The 21,871-nt window shown below is 39.7% G+C and overlaps 3 protein-coding genes and 1 long non-coding RNA gene across 10 annotated transcripts in view; 2 read left to right on the plus strand and 2 right to left on the minus strand.

Moving 5' to 3' along the window:
* LOC149479341 (uncharacterized) overlaps nucleotides 1-21,871 on the plus strand; it is a 381,306-nt gene that overhangs the window by 236,701 nt on the left and 122,734 nt on the right. The window lies entirely within an intron of this gene.
* The window catches only part of Atu (Another transcription unit), a 463,287-nt gene that overhangs the window by 99,196 nt on the left and 342,220 nt on the right, over nucleotides 1-21,871 (plus strand). The window lies entirely within an intron of this gene.
* Nucleotides 644-8,349, minus strand: LOC149479355 (uncharacterized). Its single transcript, XM_089707898.1, has 14 exons — nucleotides 8,006-8,349; nucleotides 7,544-7,638; nucleotides 7,084-7,152; nucleotides 4,528-4,597; nucleotides 4,349-4,437; nucleotides 4,151-4,267; nucleotides 3,810-3,915; nucleotides 2,908-3,729; nucleotides 2,719-2,832; nucleotides 2,462-2,578; nucleotides 2,198-2,308; nucleotides 1,894-2,001; nucleotides 1,314-1,488; nucleotides 644-981 (listed from the first exon to the last, which is right to left on the minus strand). The coding sequence occupies exons 1-14, from the start codon at nucleotides 8,129-8,131 to the stop codon at nucleotides 908-910; spliced, it is 2,193 nt and encodes a 730-aa protein (XP_089564024.1). The 5' UTR covers nucleotides 8,132-8,349; the 3' UTR covers nucleotides 644-907.
* Nucleotides 8,766-21,871, minus strand: part of osa (trithorax group protein osa) — a 91,079-nt gene continuing 77,973 nt past the window's right edge. For 2 of the 6 annotated variants that reach the window (XM_089707916.1, XM_089707914.1), the window contains 9 exons: nucleotides 20,658-20,846; nucleotides 19,258-19,474; nucleotides 18,744-18,863; nucleotides 17,028-17,102; nucleotides 15,896-15,983; nucleotides 15,304-15,562; nucleotides 13,906-13,983; nucleotides 11,963-12,292; nucleotides 8,766-11,131 (listed from right to left, as the gene is read on the minus strand). In XM_089707916.1, the coding sequence (XP_089564042.1) occupies nucleotides 9,245-11,131; nucleotides 11,963-12,292; nucleotides 13,906-13,983; nucleotides 15,304-15,562; nucleotides 15,896-15,983; nucleotides 17,028-17,102; nucleotides 18,744-18,863; nucleotides 19,258-19,474; nucleotides 20,658-20,846 (3,243 nt within the window). In that variant the 3' untranslated portion in view covers nucleotides 8,766-9,244. The remainder of the gene's footprint in view (nucleotides 11,132-11,962; nucleotides 12,293-13,905; nucleotides 13,984-15,303; nucleotides 15,563-15,895; nucleotides 15,984-17,027; nucleotides 17,103-18,743; nucleotides 18,864-19,257; nucleotides 19,475-20,657; nucleotides 20,847-21,871) is intronic. The other 4 variants (XM_089707915.1, XM_089707917.1, XM_089707918.1 and 1 more) reach the window with 3 other exon arrangements.

Raw genomic sequence — 21,871 nt, forward strand, 5'->3', positions numbered from 1 at the left:
GTTTATGAATCAATGCAGTAGCCTTGCAGTGGCCATATGAACGAGGCTTTAATTTTTCTCTTTGAACTAGCTTGCCAAAATAAACGATAAAAAAAATAATACACATGTCTCCATATAACATAGAGCACAAAAAAATAATAATTAGGCTGGGTTGCACGGTGTACTTTAGCAATAATAAAAATGTTAAAGTAACGGTTAGGGAAATAAGTGGTGAGTTATTTGAAATTTTTATAGGTGACACAATTTTAACACTAACTATAACCGCTTGTGTTACATCGATTAAAGCTATTGTTAACGTTAAAGCTAGCGTCAAATACAATAGGAGATGTTATTTGAATTGTGTCTCTTTGATAATTTTTACTAAGCTTAAAAAATACGTAATTACCTATTAACTTGCATTTCGCAGTCACTGTTAAAGTCACCGTTTATTGTTAAATTTGATATTAAACTTAATTAAAACAAAAGTATCAACCAAGCCTTGATTTATTATAGATTTAAATTTTAAATATAAACTTATTTTAAGAATATAATATTTATCTATGAAGAATATGTAGGTAACGAAAGTTTTTTGTGAGTAATAGAGGTTTTCGAATAATTTAAAATGTTTTCAAGGAATGAAGGAAATAAAACAACAAAATACGGATAAATTATTTATTTCATTAAAAGCACTCAAAAATATTTTCTACAGTACAATAAAAAATACACTTCACATCTTTCCTCATAATAACAATAATACTAACAATTTACAATAAAAAAGTATAATCTGGTAAATTTACGGAATAACAATTCAATTTTCTTAATACTCAAAGTTCAAACACTAGTGATACATTTCTCTTGTAACAGTGACTAATATTTATTATCAGATATTTTCAATTAATCAGAGCATTAAAGTGGGGTAAAAAATGGATCATCTCTTGCGATGTCGGTGCTCAGAGCGCGCACCGCTCGGCTTCGACGATTTCTCCTTGTATCGCGAAGAATCTGGAATAGAGAAATGAAGATTAAAGATTATCAAGATACATTAAGAGATTATTTTGGGTAAATTTGTCAGTAGCATTTTTGACTAAAATATTATGACAGAAAATCGTTTAGTTTTAGCTCTATAGTCTTACACTTGGCTTTAAAACGAGTACGATTTTTTAAAACGAGGAAGATTTTAAGATGCGGTTTTTTCTAATAGACATAATATATATTATAGTTATATAGGATTATAAAGTGATTGTCAATGAAAGTTTTAGTAAACAATCTGTTAACAATTAGATAAAGCGGGCTAAGCCACGGGCTTAGCTAGTACAAATATTATAAACGCTTACCTCTCTCCCGCTCGCGTTCCTTGCGCGGTCTACGTTCCCTGGAACCCGCCGAGTCCGGCGACGAGCGACGTCGCGGTGGTCGTGCCCACTCACCGCTCCACCACCACGCGGGGGGGGCTGAGGCCCGGGCACGGAGGGGCGACCCACCGGGGGGGTAAGGGGGTGCGGGGGGCACCTGGAGAGGGAGACAATTAACGAAAAAAAAATGTGTGCGTATACTAGTGTACACACGTAAGAAGTGAAACTTCTTTATAACCTAATTTTTTTTTTTAATTTACTATAATATGCAACTTTACAGAAATACGTCGAGTCACGCATGGTAGGGATAAGAAAAAGATGGCGCGTAACGGAAAAATGTCACGCGTAACGAAAAAATGTAACACTAAATTTTTTTCCAACCCCGATAAAGAAGTTTCACTTCAACAAGCGCAAGCGCATTTTCATGGGAATTTCGCACACACTAACTTTAGAATCTGCCTGCTCAACTGAAAGCGACGTTTTCGTGGTAAATCAGGTCGATTATGAGATTTTTTTAGGTCATAAAGACAACGAATAAAACTTATTGCAAGATAAAGCTCACAGGCGGGTACCCGGCGGGCGGCAAGCGGTAGGGCGCCGCGGGCGGGCCCTCGCCCTCCGCACACACCAGCGGCGGCGCTGGCCGAGTCGGACTCTCGGATGTCGCCAACTTGGAAATATAATACTTCTTATAAAGATTTTCAGAAGTTGATTGGGTTTAAAGTAGATAAAATAAGTGAACGTAATAAAACAGAGAAAATAATAGTTAAAACTGTGCAAACAAATGAGGTTTTTTAATTTTTTTTTTGATGCATGAGTGTCAACTTTATAATTTCTAGTAACCCATCACATGCTGTCTCTAATACCTTCTGTTTCAAGCTGTTAAAGTCGTTGCTCATGTCGCGGTACCGCTGCAGACACTCCTGCCACATGCTCGCCATCTCGGCCATCTCAGATCGTTGCTTGGTTATCTCCTCCTAATGACAACAGACTTTTCCTTGATATCACAATTTAGGTAGAAATACACAAAGCTTGATAGCAAAATCGATCCATGAATATAATTATTGCATGGTAGGTATATTTTTCGCAAATGTGTGATATTGATATTGTTTATATTTTGCACAATTAACCATGAGTCTCGCGTCAGTATCGCCGACGTCTCTGGCCACAGTCTCATACCGCCGCATGCACTCGCGCCACAAGCGAAGCTGCGCCGCGGCTGATTCGCGCATATTTTCCGCTGACTCCTGTATGAAAACAGTATAAAAACCTGATAAAAACACTAACAATATTATTATAATAATGCGACAACAATTTATTTAAGAACGCATATTAGGTCGGTCTCATGTTTATTTATTGATACTTTGGTAACATTATGCCGACTTACGTGAACATCTTTATCCCGACAAGGAGTCTGTGAAACTCCCTTAAAACACCTCATCAGTTCCTTCCAAAGTTTCATCATTTTGTCCATTGCTTCTCGTTGCTCGGATATTTCTTGCTAAAAGTTAAATATTTCTATTTTACACTCATATGTGTTCTGTGTATTTTACAAGGAACGTGATAAAATACTAACTTTAACAACTCTCAAATAATTGCTCCTTCCACTCATAGTACTAGTTTCTCCATCAGCCACGCTTAACCCAGAATCTCTTTCTCTCTCTGAATATCTCTCGCGATCCTTATAGTCTTCTTCTCTTGACGCTATGGAACTTCTATCAAATCCTTCGACATTACGTCGCAATCGCCGATCTTTACCAGATACTTGGGCAAAGCTACGCTCTCTAACTTCCTTTTCATCATAATATCTATCCCTATGTATTCTATCGTCTAATCTTCTGTTCCTGTAGCTTCTATCTTCATAATCCTTTTCTTTAATACCATCGCTTCTAGTTGTGCGTCTATATTTTTCATCGTCGTGCACATCTTTACGGATTTCAAAACTTCTACTGGCCTTTTGTTCGCAGTATCTTCTTCTATCGTCATAATACCTAGATCTTAGATCTCTCTCATCGTAGTCTTTATAATCCCTACGAACTGGAGCACGAGACTTGTAAAACTCATCAAGAGTGCTTCTGGCAGGAATGCATTCCGGGCCATAATCACGGTATTTGTCATCTTCATAAGGTTTTATTCTTTCAACTTCCATTTTGCTCGAGTATCTTGGCATTTCTTTATCGTAAACTGGACAGCACGCGCATTTATCTCTTCTGCTAGTGGCAATGTTGTCTCGACTTCGAATCCTAGTTCGAAAGTTGTCATAACTTCTAGTACATGAGGGGGACACGTCCCTGGACTGTTCTCGGCTGGGTAAGCGAACCGGGTGATTGTCTGCATTGTAGGAATCCCGTCTAGAAACTACTTCACATTGCAGCGATTTGTGGCTCTGAGTACGTGGCTGAAAATAACATAGTTATGATTTATCCAAGTCTTTACCAATCATAATTAATTAAGTACGTGTATTAGATATAATATTACCATTTGTTTTTCACGTGATTTTTTTTCTGCAATTTGTTCGCATAACTTTGCAAACGTTTCGAGGACAGTGTGATCAACTGGAGGAGGACGTGGTTCATCTTTCACCCTTTAAAATGCTTAAATTTAAAACTTATCTTTATTTCCTATAGTTTTATTACATATTTATTCATACATAAATTTTGTTGATGTATACGTAAAAATGTTAAATTTATGTTACGCAAAAATAGGGCGTAATAAATATTTCCGATACTTAAAATCTTTAAGACAATAATATACCTATTCCAATGGATCTACAGCACGTAACAAGCTAAACTCTAAATAAAAAAATCAATTTTAGCTACTTCTCTTTCCCTCTATAAGGATCATCGCGGTATCGATGGTGATGCCGGTGGTCTCTTGTGATAGAGGTATCTCGGTCGCGACTCTCTCGCCGCTCATATTTCTTAGCGTGGCGGTGTCTTTACCAGAAATAACCATCATTATTTTTGTCAACTTAAAATATATCAAGTCATCTAATATGTGGAAAAACTAAAACTCACTTCTTTTTATCTCTTTTGATAGCTTCTTCAAAAAAGGCGTAAATAAAGGAATCTTGATCTTTGGGTATCGAATCAATAACATCTCCATCCTATACAGATAAGGATATATAGGAATAATGAAATAGATTTCATAGAATAACTAAGGCGTAAAAAGTGTGTAAGTATTGACTTTAGGTTACCTGTGTTGGTGATAGGGATCGAGGAGTGGAGACAAGTCCCGCTTTGAGGGCGAGGGAAATGCCTTCTCTCCTAAAAATGAGTTAGACAATTTATTAAGTATCTGTGACGTGAAATAAATCTCAGTATAAAACCATACTAATATTTTCTATATTGTTGTTTCAAACAGTAATTCCTACATCATAACTCTTCCGGAAATGTACTTGCTAATAAAAAAGGTATCTAAAATAGAGTTAGTAGTCTAGCTCGCTAGCCTCAAAAAGTAACTACATAGGCTTTTTGCCGCAACAAACCATCTCATTGCCATGCAACGGGAAGATTCAATAATATGATGCGCATTTGAATCACTCCTAAATTTCAATAGATGGCGCTGTATTATATGTGTGAATTGTATGACAAATGACAATAATTATTAAAGTTAGGTAATTTTCTTTCTGCATTGAGCTAGTATAATAATATAATACAAGTTGTATAATACAATATAATACCTACTTAGATTACAAAATAAAATACAGATGGAGCATGACAACCGCCCGTCGCCTTTGTCAAAGAAAATACGAAATCAAAAGCAAATACGTCGCTGCTCCAGTGCTATAAGTAGCGCATATAGTGTCATGCAATACGTCAAAAAGGGTTTGCAATTTTAGTAAAAAAATGCTGTCTTGTGATAATAAAACGCTGTAAAATTTGTTCCCGAAAACAAAAAAAAAAAAAGATAAAACATCGTTTCACAGGTTTTCTGTAGATTATTTGGCTGATTTATTTCTTTATACGAATAATAATTTTACAGATATGAAGGAATACAAAACTTCAACGTATGTTGCCAGTATTTTGAAAATGAATTTGCCATTTTTATTGGTAAAACGGTAAAACGGTTAAAAGATCTTCAGGGTAATGCTGTTGGATTTTTCGATCGTGAATGTTATTATTTGTAAAGTGCACTAAAGGTTCATGATCATTATTAGATTATTTTAATAAGCATAATACATTATTTTGTTACTTTTATAAAGCTTAAAAACGCCATAGTCGTTTTCGCTAGCGATTTAATTTATGTGAACTCCATGATGTATATGATGAAAATAAAATGTCCCATATTCTCGACTAAAAACTACCGCTATTTGCATTCATATATTTTGAAAAATAAAAAATAATATAATTATTATAGTTAATATTGAAAATTTTTGAAGTGAAACTTCTTTATCGGGTATGGAAAAAAATTTAGTGTAACTTTTTTTCGTTTCGTTAACTACGTGCCATCTTTTTCTTGTCCCTACCACGCGTGATTCGACGTATTTCTGTAAAGTTGCAAATTATTTTTTGAAAAATAAGGTCATAAAGAAGTTTTACTTCTTAGGTGTGTACACTAGTACACGCACACATTTTTTTATGTAATTTATTTAATTAAAAATTGAATACAATTATTTTGTCCATATACAACTTTAGTAGGCAGGTACTTTATATATAATTATGTAAGTACTTAATAAAAGAATTTTTACAATATTATTATAAACAAAATATCAACAAACCCGAAATAATATTAAAATAAAAATTAAAACTTGACTGCTAATTTATGTATATATAGCCTACGTCACTACCGCCACTATAATAATAATTCAGATGATTGCAATGAAACCTCACAACTCAAAATCGGTCCAACGGTTTATACTGCAGGGCGTGTCGAAGAAATATTATACATACATACATAAACTCGAAAAACATAACCCTCTTTTTTCCGTAGTCGGGGAAAAATTTGGGAAATTTTTCAATATCTGGTAACATTACACGCACACAGAAGCACCGTGTACGTACAGTGCAGCGGCGAAATGACAGCACACATAGCTTTATTGAAAATGACCATAGAAATCTAAATAACAAGACACTAGAAGTCGTAAGCGTGCGTGACCTTGTCGCCACTCAGGTGATTTGCACATCACCAGTGCATTCGTCACTGTTCAGTTGCTCTGGAGACGTATGAGTGTATACATGGTGTGTTTCAGCAATTCCCATTGCGGAAATTCTTCCACGAGTTGTAATTATACTTATAAAGGAATAATATTTCATCGGAAAATATTTGTTTTTAGAAATAATGCCGTTTTTCCTTAAAATTATAGAATATTTACAAGTATTACGAGTGTCACCATTGTAATCGAAATAACAATGAATGACACAGTCGACCATTCTTTATCACGTTTGTTCGTTATTGGAGCAAAAAGTCTCATATACTTAGGGATGTTATTCTAAAATAAACCGTAAATTCGTGCGTTAGGATACATATTCAAAAGCTTAATTTAATAGTTAAGTTAGTTTTCACTAAAATCAAGCTGTCCAATAAAAGGCATAGTTTACTTGTGTGTACTGTTTAGCTTTCGGTTTGAATGTGTTGATTTTGGCGACAGCGGTTTTCATACGAATTATGACAATATAGCACTTCTATGTGTCTTGTTATTTAGATTTCTATGAAAATGACGATAAATCATTCGGTTTAGTTCGGCAACGCTCCATCTGTCTTTTATTTTGTAATCTAAGAATACCTACACTTAAATAAAACTGTTACTTACGCTGCACGTCGATGGCGGCGCGGCGAGCGCGCCCGCCGGTCGTCAGGCGACGCGGACACTGAGGGACTGCTGTCGCATTTCATACAAGTTTGTTTCAGTTTTTCTAAATATCTTATCGGTATTCTAATAGTTATAGGTAATTGTTACGTAAAAATTAGCAGGACGGATTTTGATGAAATTACCATTTTTGTACTTAGCTATTAATAATTAGCTGTTTCTTGTCTATAAATCTTTACGGTTGGGTAAGAAGTCAACCTAATTAACTATATTTTTCTCCTATCATATTATGCTCTCAATTAAATTGTGCTTTTTATGTGCTATCTCTTATGCTTACCTACCTATTACCAGTTTGATAAAGCTATCTAGTCAAATATAGTTCTGAATATTCGTTTCTATTTTTTAAAATGCCAATTAAATAATGTGTTTAATACTTTTACTATAAATATGTAACAATATGGACCTTTTAGCAGGTTTGACATCTTGAGGAATATTTTTCTCTGTACCCTGAACATCTTGAAGACTAGCTTTCGCGGAAGTTACGCGTCGACCATTGCCCTAGAGTTTAAATTATGAAATAATAATGTTTCAGACACAAAAATAATGTGTTGTCTGTAAGCCAAATACCTACTGTTATAAAATTAGAATTTTGGGGAATGACTATTGATGACAATCCATATTTCCCCGACGCGGTACCGATTTAAATGAAATTAGTTTCATAATTCATTTTAATTTTACACAAAACTGGCATACACTCCAGATTTGAAAAAGGTACTGAATAGTGATCACCTTTGTGATGCAAAAAATTCAATATGCTTACAGGCATCATTTGCTTGTTCGTAATAATAATTCGTAATCAGTGAGAAAATGAATAAAGTTACTTTTCCTTCTATACATTTCTGAATATACTTATTATTATACTTACGCCAGACTCGTCGGTAACTACAGAATTGCTATCGTCGATGCCATCCCGCTTTTTCTTCGTCCGCTTGCGTTTGGACGCGTCAAATACTTTAAATAATTTTTTACTATCGCTCGACTGACACTCCATCTTATTTCATCGAACGGATCCACGGACATTTGGATTATTAAACTTTTATCATAATTATCAATAGTAAACACTAATAGAGAAATATTTAATTGGAATTTAACAAAATTGTTACCCAAATACTGATGGAAATAAAATGACAGGGGCAATTGAAAAAAAGAACTGTCAGTGACAAGACGCAGGTCAAAAGATCAAACCTGCCAGAATCTTAATATAAGGCTCTTTACACTCTGTCATGCAATCAGACAATTTCTTACTATAATCAAAAATAATTACATAAAAGAATAGCTGCAGACAGTACAGGCAGTCTTTCCTTATTCATGTGAATTCTGATTTATATTACTTTACTTTATAGTATTAAAAATTAATACACAAATTCAAACTTGTATGTTGTATGTAGTTATAATCAAATGATAGTTTGCAAATACGAATATTGTTTCTTTCTGTATGATATAATGTAAGATTTATATAAAAATAAATGCTTTGTATTTTATGTTGTTTACTCATAATTTCATTGCTTTTTATTGTTATCAATATTTTTTGTTTATGGGCCGTCAGTGTTACCACCACTGTTTTTATTTCAGGAACATGGAAGAAATTATATGGAAATCGAGTGCCAATTCGAAAAGAAAATAAATTCAGATTCAATTTCAATATATTATAGATTATTGTAATAATTCACATTAAACTTAATTAAAACTTATAGCCCACATAAGCTCCTCGCTCAGTTACTCCACAACCGAAGGCTCTAGAGGTATTCGGTATAAAATCTCCATCATAAAACCAATCAACAGATTCAAGTCCCATTTTATTATAAAAATCAAAATTACGAGTTATAATACATCTGTTTTTCAATCGAACAATAGAAATCGATTATAGCACATTGACATTCTTGTAAATAAATCATCGTGGACATAAATAACAAAATTCAGATTGTACAGACTAACACGTTCAGACGGCTCTACGAACGGTCGAGGAGTCGTCGGCGCAGCTCGGGGCCGCGCCGTATCCCTATATGTACACGTACCAGCGGTAGTCGTCCGCGGCCCCGGCCGTACTGTCTCCGCGCACTCACTTCACTGTCACCGTGTCACTGTCACTGCACTAGCACCGCGCTCACTCGTCGCGCGGCTCGTCGGCCCGCAGCTGGCTGCAGTGGTACAGCACGTCCGCCAGCTCGTGCGCCACCTTCTGGTCCAGGATCTGCGACATGACGAGCGACAGCAGCCGGCGCTCGTGGCGGCGGATCAGCGGGCGGTTCTCCGGGCGCTCGGCCAGGCGCAGCAGCGTGGCGGCCGCGCGCCGCAGCATGTCCAGCGACGTGCCCATGGCGTCCGGGTTGTCGCGCAGCGCCGCCACGCCGTGCTGGTTGGCCACGCCCAGCGCCGTCTGCTCGGCGCGCTCGATGAAGGCCACGAGCTGCGCCACGGCCGGCGCGTGCGCGGCCACCTCGCGCGCCGCCGCCCCGCCCGCGCCCGCCAGGTAGTGCAGCAGGTTGACGGCGAACTCGCGCACCACGGGCCGCTCGGGCCGGCACAGGTCGCGCGCCAGCCCCGCGCACAGCGCCGCGATGCGCCCGCGCGGCGGCGTGGCCAGCACCAGGTCCACGTTGGCGTCCGTCACGCACAGCTTGCACAGCGCCTCGAGCGCGAGCCGGCGCGGCGACAGCGGCGAGCCGGGCGCGGCCGCGGGCGGCGCGTCGCCGGCCACCGCCGCGGGGCACACGCTCCAGTGCAGCAGCCCGTCCAGCAGCGGCCGCGCCACCGCCTCGGGCTGCCCCGACAGCTCCACGCTGCCGGCGATGTTGGCGCAGCACACGAGCGCGTCCTCCCGCAGGTGCGCCAGCGTGTCCCACCACCACTCGCCCTCGCCGCGCAGGCTCGAGCAGCACGCGTCCGCGTCCACCTCGTCTCTCGCGGCCCGCTCGTACGCGCGCGCCCTGGCCGCTCGCGGCGCGTGTTCGTGGTGCAAGAGGAGCAGTTTTCCAGCGACCGCGAGGAACGCGCTCGACCGCGAGAACTCCGCCTCGTTGCCGGGGACAAAGGTGAGGCCGCGGAGGATATTCGAGAGCGCGATACACCTCTTGGCGAGCGCGTCCCGCGTCTCGTTGACGAGGTTGAGGCTGGGCTCGTCGCGCGTGTAGCACTCGTCTTCATAATCTTCGAGGCGGCGACGCTTGAGCACACCGGCCGGATCACGCACATGCAGCGCTGGCTTACGCTCCGGCTCAATGTCCATCGGCTCGGCCTCGAGATTATCGTCGTCGGCGCCGCGGCCGGGAGAGGCGGCGGGTGGAGCGGCGGGCGTGGGTGCGGCCGGCGGGTCGGCGCGTGGCGGGCTGGCGGGCCGGCCCGGCGACGGCGCGCGCTCACCGGGAAGCACACGCGCGAAGGGCAGCGGCACGAACTCGGCGCGGAAGCAGGGCATCACGTGCGCGGCGCCGCCCAGCTGCCACGGCTCCATGACGTCGTCCACGTCGTCCGGCTCGGGGCTGTCCGGCGCGAAGAGCGCGTCGTCGTCGGCGCGCGCCACGGTGATGGGCACGCGGCGGCGCGTCTGCAGCGTGTAGTTCTCGCCGGACAGCAGGCGCACGCGGTCGGCGGGGTCGGGCGGGTCGGCGCGCGGCGGGTTGCGGGCCGCGGGCGGCGGGCTGCCGTCCACCGCGTACCACGGCTCGCTCTCGCCCGCCGGCGCGTCGAACACGTCGCCGAGGCTGCGGTGGAAGTGCTCCAGCAGCAGGTCGAGCAGCCCGGGCATGTGCTGCAGGCCGAAGTAGCCTATGCAGTTGTCGTCGAATAGCAGGATATTGAGGATGTCGAGCGCCCAACACGTCTCGGAAAGCAAGCCCGACTTGAGCGCCATCATGATGCGCCACGCGTCCACGGGGGCGACGTCGGCTTTTGTCAAGCGACGTCGCTTCTCAGGTGCAGGTACTGTCGCCTCTACGCATTCAGCGGGGAAAGTTAATTCACGTTTTATCTGGCCGACTCCTGATGTTGCTCCCTGAAATAAAAATAAAAAAATATGATAAAAATAAATTTTACAAATTATCTCTATATCGAATCGGTTTTATAACTATAGTCGAGCCAATTTAATCGAAACGGACTTGAAATATTTGTCAATCAAACTTGAAACACATGTCAATTTTAAAATTCATCAGGCGAATCCCTGTCCCAATAATATGCTTTCTTTCGTAAATTTAAGGAGCAAAATAGGACAAGTATAATACATTATTAAAAAAACACAACGCATTTATTAAGTTATGGTGATTTTTATGCACAAGTAATTTCGATTTTTAGAGTAACGTCTCTGGCATTTAAAAAGAAAAAAGGTTTATTGACACAAAATTGTAGAGAAGTCAGTTCTTTAAATCTGAAATTGTTTATTATGTTAAGAATGGTTTATCAATAAAATCAAATCTTAAAATTACTTGTATTGGTCATTATTATTATAAATATGTAATCGTTATTGAAAAAAGTTAAGCAAATGTGCAGTTCTACTTCTAACAAAACGAAATATCATTCTATGTCGTCGTTACTAGGTTACGTTGTTGAATTTTGTTGAACTGTCAAATGTTGCCTATTAAAATGGCTCTACTATAAAGACTACATTTAATATTTTTGCGTCAACAAATAAACTGTTATAACATGCGTAAATGATTAACAATGTTATATGCAACATTAGTGTCAAAGGTACATGTAAATCTTATAATAATATACATTTTATTATCTGATTTTATAATACGTACAGTGACCACTGAAGTCGTGAATTAATTCACATATTTATAAAATTTGCAAAATATACTCTAATGCAAAAGTGTCAGTAGGCACTAACCGGCGGATGGTAGGGCTGGTGCGGCGGGTGCTGCGGCCAGGCGGGCGGGTGCTGGTGCGGCAGCGGCGCGTGGTGCGGCGGGCGCCAGGCGGGCGAGGCCGCGCGCTGGAAGGCGGGCCCCCACGCGCCCGGCCCGCCAGGCCCGCCCGGCCCGCCAGGCCCGCCCGGCCCGCCCGGCCCGCCGAACCGTGGCCCAGCACCGCTCGGCGCCGGCTGCGCGCCGCTTGTGTAGCCCTCCGCCTTGGCGAAGTCCGGGTGCCGTCTGGGCGCGCCGGCCGCGTTGGGAGCTCCCGCGTTCACGGGCGGCGGGCCGCCTTTACCCGCGCCGTACTGTTGCACAAATTTGCACTTTAATTTCAACATAGAGAGTTCCTATTAGCGCCCAGGCCATGGTTTAGTAATGGTGGTATGAAATGCCAAGTTAGTAAACACTAATAATTAAAAAAAAAAAACAAGTCAACCCAATAAAATCAGTTATAATATTGGAAACAGTTATGACGGATTTTAAAGTTTCTTTACAGTCGTTATTGTTATATCTTGGCATAACATAAATAATGTCAATGAAGTTGAAGATTAATGACAACGATTTGATAAAGCGTGATGTAACTTACTTGTTAAAAATTATTACAATCAATTCTATAAAAATAGGTTACATCATGCTCTATTAGAAAGTAGAAACATTTACGTGTGTTACACTAGCCGTGAACCCACAAACGATACGAAAACAATGACAAATATTATCTGTAAAATGGATTCGCAATATACATTTTTAAAACCAATCCATAGTACAGTGTTGCGATATTTAACAAAGCTTCTCTTACGCTAGTCTCACATGATACCTGTGAAAGCATGCAAATGATTTAGTGAAATTATTTATTTTACAATGTATGTGAAGCCACCACCACACACTCTAAACCTTGTCTTCCACTTGGTAAAAAATGGTTAAATTTTGAAAAAAAAAAAAAGTATACAACAAATGAGTCGGTTTTGGTTTGTGCGATCGTGATCTAGCGACCGACAATCGCGGTACTCGAAAGCCAATTAATCACACCGCAAGCCAAATATTTTTGTTAACGAAAACTGAAGATAAGTGAGAGCTTGAAATTTCGTTAAGCGAGTGGGATTATTTTGAGTAATTAAATGAAGCCAAAACCACGTATGAAGTCGCCGTTCTCCTCCCGAATTGTGGTCATATTCTTGAAAAGCTACAATATGCAGCCAGTCAAGAGATACGAGCCTGCCATCGTCAACACCTCGTCGCATCGTCATTGAATATAATGGAAATAATTTTTAACGTGATAACGTTTTTAAAATCGTTTTAGTCGGGTGACATGTTCAGAAACTTGTGTCACACCAAAACCTCACGAGCGCGATCGCAGGTATAACGAGAGAGAGAGACGGACCGATCTCCCGTCTCATCTCGAGCGCTGCCGCTGCATTATGTTATCACGTAAACATCTCGATCGTAAACCTACTTTACAAACAACCAATTTTTTGTTTATTAAATTGTTGTTATTTTATAATAAACCTGTATATTTTTAATCATGTAACAACATATTAAGTTTCATTCTACATATGTAAAGGAATAACTGTGGGTTGTTTGAATTGTAATAAACTTTAATAAATGAGATGTCAAATTAACTTACACACAAAAAAAATATTGAAATTAATACTAATTTACACGTAATAAAAAATTAACATAAAAATAATCTGTGATAATAAATTTTAAGTCCAAAACATTGGAACTTATATACCGCTCACAAAACGTATTTGTAAATTTACGAATTGCATCCAATCTGAACATAGCAACGAATCAACAACGATGCGCGCGAGCGTGTGTATGTACGCAGTATGTAAGGTCGGGGGAGGGGATGTACGGCGGTGCGGTGTCGCCAATGGTGGGAAGCGGTGTGGAGTGCGTGGTACAAACGGTGGTTCCGTACGTAGGGGCGCGAGGCGGGCGGCAGCGGCGCCACCAGCTGCCGCGCCAGCTGCGAGCTCATCAGCCCGCCGGCCGCCATCTACACACGCACGCGGGTCAGTCGTTGCGACGCACGTGTACACCCTCACAACATGCATCGGCACACATGTACACTCGCACAGTATAACCGTACACACATGTACACGCTCATACAATAAGTCAATACACACATGTACACGTTCATACAATAAGTCGATACACACATGTATACGCTCATACAATAAGTCGATACACACATGTACACGCTCATACAATAAGTCGATAGACGCATGTACACGCTCATACAATAAGTCGATACACACATGTACACGCTCATACAATAAGTCGATACACACATGTACACGCTCATACGATAAGTCGATACACACATGTACACCCACACGGAGTGCATCGGTACACACATGTACACCCTCACACATATTAAACCTCGTACGCAAAGTGCGCACACATGTTCACATGTACACATTTACGCAAATCGACGATGCATGAACATGTGCGGCATGTACATTGTACATGTATTCACACGCCACTTTCAACTTACATTTTCATAACATACTACGTCATGGATAATAATCTATGATTCCTATTCAAGTTTTACAGGACATCTCGATTAAAATATAAATAAAATCAACACTGACAATCAACATGCAGTGTATACATATTTGATTCTGCATATGACCTCCCAAACACGCAAACCTCACACGCAGAGAGATAAAACAAACTTATTTCTATATGGCTTTTATATTAAATATATAATTCATATTTAGGAAAACATTTAAAATATATAAATGGAGATATCTTATGTATGGGAAATATTTTCAATAAAATAACACATAATAAACAATACATCAATTACTGCATTCATGCAAATGCATACAAGGGAAATTTTTGGACATAACAAAATAACTAATAACTTGCAGCAATCATAAGCGTAACACTAAACAATGTATTTAAATAATTTTATAACAAGAACAAAAATCTTACAGTTCTAGCAATATTTTTTAACAACTTCTATTACCTAATAATAATCTTAAACTACACATGCCGTTTTCTTGACACAATTTAAATATAATTTTTGTTTGTATTGTATAATAAAACGATATGTGTATAAGTCTAGTCTATCAGCAAAAGTGTCGCTGTTATAGACGTTTTTGAATCTAAATTTAATTATGTTTGAGGCATAGTGATGTCTTTATAATTCGTATTTTATTCGTATAAGTATATATGTGTACGTATATGAATGTGTAACTATATTATATTTGGTATAGTATGTATTCTGCGTTTGGACTATTCTGCGTAACGCCGTAAACGCTCGTGTGTATGTACGTGTACGTATGTACTGATGTAAAGGTGTACATACCTCATGCGGCTGCTGCGGAGGATGCGGCGGGTGCGGCGGATGCGGGGGGTGCGGCGCGTGCGGCGCGTGCGGCGAGTGCGGCGAGTGCGGCGGGTGCGGGTGCGCGTGCGGGTGCGGCGCGCGGTAGTAGTCCGGGTAGGGCTGCGCGGGCGGCGCGCCGGGGCCGGGGCCCGCGCCCGCCGCGCCGCCCGCCGCCGGCGCGCCCGCGCGGTACCCGCCGCCGTACCCACCGTACCGGTACTCGTTCGACCCGTAGCCCCTGCGACAAACGACCACACGTTAACATACATACGAATTTAACATACATAGTAATACACGTCGTACAAACTGAGCCTTCTACTTCAGGCTTCATACATTTACCTACAGACTATAGTATTTGTACTTTAACGTTTATTAAACAGAAACCCCTAATAAGTTCTATACAATACTAATTCTTGGTTTGTAAAAAAAAATGAGTTTATTTGTAAGACTGACTGACTTCTGTCTATTCAACAACATTAAAAACATCTTCTCAGAAGTAGTTAATGTAATTCCTATAAAAAACATATTCCATCAATTTTATAGTCATAAAAAATAATATAAAGCAACATACCTATCGCCTTCGGGTCCATAAGGTGGGTAAACAGGCCTATTTGAGGGGTATGGAGATCCATATTCATATCCGTAACCTTGCTGGTAACCTGTAAAACAATAAATATAATTTTTATAACCGTGTACAATAGATAATAACAACACTTAGACCAAAACTACATAATATACTCAAACGTGTGAAAATAACTCGCAAACAAAACAAAATATAAGCATAAATTAAATTTAACAATTAAACTACACGCTACAAGCAACGAAAATAAAAAAGGCATGTATTTCGTAGTTTGTGTAAAAACAAAATTTGATCATCTTATATTTTTTTAACTATTCAGATGTTTACTGTGAATACATACAGAAAGCTCTTCAAGAAATAAATACTATCTTTTATTGTTCAATTTCTATTTTAATATGATTATTAGGACCAAACCCAGCATATTATGTACATTTCAAAATCCCACAGTTACGATTGCGTGTTATACCAACCCAAAAAACGAATGTAGAATCAATGAATGTTATCAATTAATGAAAAATGTTAGTGATTATGAATTTGTGAAATCCAATCGCCCCAATCATGGAATGCATTTTAAGGACTGATTTTTCAATCCTTGGTTAAAACTTATTCATCGAATAATGTATAAAACTACCATTTTTAGAACGTATTCTAATTGCCCGTATTTGACAGTTTTCGTGACATTTTAATATAATCGTGTAATACTTTATTGGACGGATAAGTTTCCAAGCGTTGAAAAATCGGCCCTAAATGAAACAGAATTTATTATATACAAACTTATACTCAGAAAAGAAATATCGTGAACTCCTTTTGAGCTTTTTAACAGGACAATCAATAATTGAGTGCGATATAATTCGTGCTCTTTTATGTGTTCATTTAAAGATAATGGCATCGTTTGAGGGTGGGTTGTTTTAAGCCACACTTAATCCACAAAATTTAATAAAAAAAAGTATAATAGCAAGTCATTTAGCGAATATCAGATAACGACCAAATATTTCGTTAAAAGGCAGAGACATATTTAATTTTATTAACTTTTTTTTGACTGTCGGGTTAAAACAACCCCCTTCTCATTGAAAGGTGACGCGTGATGTGTGAGTGCGCGTGTGTGTCGGCTACGTGCTAGTACCTGGCGGTCTCCGCGGGCCGGGCGGCTCGTCGAACGGGTTGGAGGCGGCGAGGTTGTCGCCGCCCGCCCCGCCGCCTACACACAACCACCACTCTATACCAACCGGCACCCGTACCGATACCGATACCAATACCGAAAAAATATCGTGTGTGTCCAAAGTGCAAAGTGAAACTTCTTTTGACAAGATTCAAAGATACCAAAATATTCGCCTTACTCCATGACGCGACCTTGATATTTTACTCTCAACGCGTCTAATGAAGTTTCACTTCAATAATGCGGTATCGGTAACGATACCGGTACCGATAACGGTAGATACCGGATAGGCGTGTGGCGCGTGACGTGTCGCTCGCTACACGCTAGCCACTAGCCACTACGCTCGTCTAACTCGCGCGTACACGTAGCGTGTACGCACCGACTATTTACAGGTTATGTCGATACACAGACAACTCAATATATCTTGAGTTATGGAAAAGAAAAACTATTGTGTAGATGAAGTTATGACAGACATTATATTTTGAACTTTGAAAAATGCAAAATGAAACTTTGTGCATAATTTGAATGGAATGCGTGTAATAAATATACAAATTGTTCTTTGGAATTGTATTAAAAAAACCGTTTGTGTATCGACATAATTATTAATGTGTTAATCTTGCAGATTTTAATTCGTAGCCAGTGACGATCACCATTATTGATAGTTTGTAAAAAATCGACATCTATTTTAAAAATTGACTGAATATCATTGTGTAAATATCCTAGTGCAATTGTTAAAGGTTAGTATAAGCAATATTAATCTAAATGAAAATCATTCAAATGATGTATACTTTTCATAACAATATTACACGAGAAAATTAAAAGGAAAAATGTATTACATCATTTGTTCACTATTGTTTTTTAAATGTATGTTAATCTTACAAGCTAAATAATAATAACAAGCGGTATGTCATATTGTGTGTTTGAAAGTAGCTTCTATAGGAGCGTATTTTACAGCAGGTCTATTTTGTGCTAGTGTGTATGTGTTGTATTTACAATATAGTTTACAAGTCGTGTAACAGTATCTATTTCCAAATATTTTCATACTCCCTCAAATTAAGCGTGTGTCTTTCACATACATTATAAGTATTCTTGTGTTAAACACTGTGATAATGTTATATCCACGCACGTTTTTATTGTGAATACATGCCCATGTACGGATTAGTTTAGGTATTTTTGCAATGTATATTACTGTACTGCGTGAGAAATGTACAAGTTGCCGGTATTGAAGTGGGAGTATTAGGTATTTGTTGTACAACGTATTCGTTTCCGTGTGTGCATGTGTAGACTGTAGGTAAGTGCGCGTGTGTTCATTTACGTATATACGTGTGTGCCCCTATGTGCACGTGTAGATACTATGTATGTAAACATGTACGTGTACGTGTTATGTTTGTATACATGTACGTGTACGTGTTTATGATTGTATACATGTACGTGTACGTGTTTATGTTTGTATACATGTACGTGTGGGTGTTTATGCGTCTATACATGTACGTGTGGGTGTTCATTCTTGTATACATGTACGTGTACGTGTGTATGCGTGTATACATGTACGTGTGTAAGTTTATGCATGTATTCATGTACGTGTACGTGTTTATGCGTGTATACATGTACGTGTACGTGTTTATGCTTATGTACGTGTACGTGTTTATGCGTGTATACATGTACGTGTACGCGTGTACGCACCTTGCTGCGCGGGCTGCGGCGGGTAGGGCGCGTAGTGCGCGGGGTAGCCGTCCATCGGCGCGCCGCCCGCGGCCCCCGGCCCGCCGGCGAACTGCTCCGAGTTATTCGACCCGCCCGCCGCTGGGGAACGAGAAAAATATTACGTTAGTAAACATGTTTCGATGAAAATAAGGCGAAAAGATAGCTTCGCAACTTTTGAACACCCCTTTCGCTTAGATGTCAATAAAAATGACAAATTATGTATGAAAAAAAGGATTTTGAATCGTGTATCATTGATTGTATCTATTAAAGCGGTGAAAATGGCCCTTAATGTAATTTTTTCATTGCAAGGTTTCCTTCAACGTATAAAAATAGTGGTAAACTGAAAGTATTACTGGTTCTATGTATTAATTACACTCGCAATACAATTTTGGTATTTGCTATCACAAATCACACACACACTTTATCACTGTTTTGTATTAAACATCCTAACTAAAACCCCCAGTACAATACATATCTAGCGCGCCACACTCACCAGGACTGGCTGCGCTATTGTTTTTCCCGCTTTTCTTTTTAGTCGACGCTTCCACTTGATTGATGATCGGCTGCGGGTCGATACCGCCGCGGTCAAAGTGACACTCGTACGCGAGTAGATTCTTAGTGTAGTGCTTGCGCAGCGTGTACGCGGCGGACGATGATGCGCCGATGCCTAGCAGACCGGCAATGTCTTTCCACGTTTTGTTTTTCGTCACCTGGAATACGGTTGAATGTTGATTAAAAACTTGTTTAAAATTATGGAGAAAGTACTTTTTGCCAAGTAAAGTATGAGTGGCAAAATTCCCATACACATACGTTTTACAATTCAAAATCAATATAACCTATTTGAAGTTCATGGTATTCAGATCACAAATCAAATGTTTCTCATAAGAATAGAAAATATACAGTGAAAAATAAAGAACGAGACAGAAAGTATACATTCAAAAGTGTAAAATCCCAACACTGCTTATTATCTGCAAACATAAAAACAAAGCGCGCGTATAAAGTATCGATTTTAAGTAAGCGCACGAGGCAATAACTTCGCGTGTTAACGAGTGGAAATCTCACCATCCTTGCAAACGTAGCGATGACAGAACATTTATTTTTATTTTAGTATTGGCTACAGCACGTGTGCTGTGAACGGATTCCAACAACATACTGACGAAAATACACCGTGTGCCATTCAATGTACTGAACTGTACTAATGATAAGAATTTATTAAGCATCGTTAAAGCCTCGACACTTTATTGCAACTATTCTCATAAAGCTGACGGCACACGCAGTAACATAGCTACCTCTAATACAGTTTTAGTTGCATTGTTGCAGGAATGAAAAGAACTAACGTATTTTGAACTTTATTTAGGGTCTATGTAACCTTTCCATAGAGTCCATTAAATTAATTATATGTGAACATAAAAGCGGCAATGTGGTCGTTAAACCTGGTCTAATGAGATTTAAGTACCTCTCGTAAGAAAAAACAAAGGCTTTAGCTAAATAATTAGGAAATGTTATTCTTATGATTATTTTACCGATTTATAAAATGTTATGTTTGCTAATTCACTTTCATCAATGTTATGTTTATATTATTTAGTATTATTTAACTAAAAGATCCTGGATTCGAACAAATTAATATCTCATCTACTACAGACTACAGAAAATCGATCAGTAAAGAAAAAAAAAGATGAAAAAGGCAATTTTTTAACTTTTGATTCTTCCTGAACCTAACAGACACAACGGCGTGCCGTGTAGCATGACTGCAACAATAATACTGTAATGCAGCTGCCGCAAAGTTAGTTGTAGTAGTAATTTAGTAACATTAGACCATCAAGCCGTCAGCGGTCAGTCGCAATATACCATTTCCCTCTCAGACCGTCTGGTCCACCAGACCGTCACACTCACCTCGACGAAGCCGCCGCGGTCGCGCACCAGCAGATACAGACGGTAGAGATCCAGCGGCTGCTTGGATATCGTCGGGCAGGCCGCTATGGGCGTGCGCCGCTCCTCCATAAACGCCAACAGCCGCTCCACCCAACTGCGGCGCTCCGGCGCGTCGTCCATCTCGTACAGCTTGCCCAGCGAGTCCGACTTCTGGCGCAACACACACCATCATACACCCGTTTACTGATACACGCGCACGACCGACCAGAACATGTATCGTGTTTGCAGACGCTTTAAATGGTCTGATTAAGTTTGTCAAGTTTTAGTGTACTGTGTTTTCGATACAACCGAACCGACAAAAATGTTAATTATATTGCTACTCTGTTTAAAAGTGTTCAGTTTAGACAAGTTCATTTAAAGTAAAAAAAAACTTTACCACTCACTACAAATAACATCAAATCAAAATTTCAATAACAATACATATTTTGGACGGCCAATGTTTGCTTTATGATGCATGCTAATAAAACAATTTGTAAATAATAATAAAATAACTTTGAAGCGAATTTAAGTATAGCTTAAAAAAATCCTTCTAGCTGTATAACTCTGCTAAGCATAAAATGATTGCTTGTCAAAAATGTTCCTTCAGTGAGTCACACTCAAATATTAAATAAATCAAGTTTGAATTATATATAAATGTCGAAAATAATTTACAATTTACAAAATACCAATAAAATACTGAAATCAGTAAAACTACCACAGCACTACGGTTATATATCAGCTGTATTTCAAGTTTTTGAGCCAACACCAATTAAAAAAAGAAAGATATAGCAGAAAGCATACTAAATTTGGAAGCTCATTCTCGAGAGGCGCATTAGATATAGTCGCATGGCAAATATGCTGAGACAACCATGCATTAGGTCACTGTTGGATGCGTTAACATAACACCTATCTCTTGAAAGCTGTTAAAAATTTATCGTCGTTGTAACTCGTTCGAACTTTGCTTTAGTGTGTTTAGTTTTAATTCAGCTAATAATTCAATGGGAACCTAATTAAATCAATCAGTTTAACCACCAAACGATTCGAATTATGGCCTATAAAATGGTATAAAAAGATGATCATAGAGTTCTGCTTAGAGAACATTGTTGTAAAATTATTTATTGAACTACAACAAATAGACCGGACTCTCAGTGGAGTTTCGTTTGCAAAAATCGCGGACCTAAATCTGACTTCTGATA

The sequence above is a fragment of the Colias philodice genome, chromosome 20, assembly GCF_061535455.1.
Source record: "Colias philodice isolate Cphi_HAF_F1 chromosome 20, ilColPhil1 Martin Lab GWU primary, whole genome shotgun sequence".
Taxonomy (NCBI): Eukaryota; Metazoa; Arthropoda; class Insecta; order Lepidoptera; family Pieridae; genus Colias; species Colias philodice.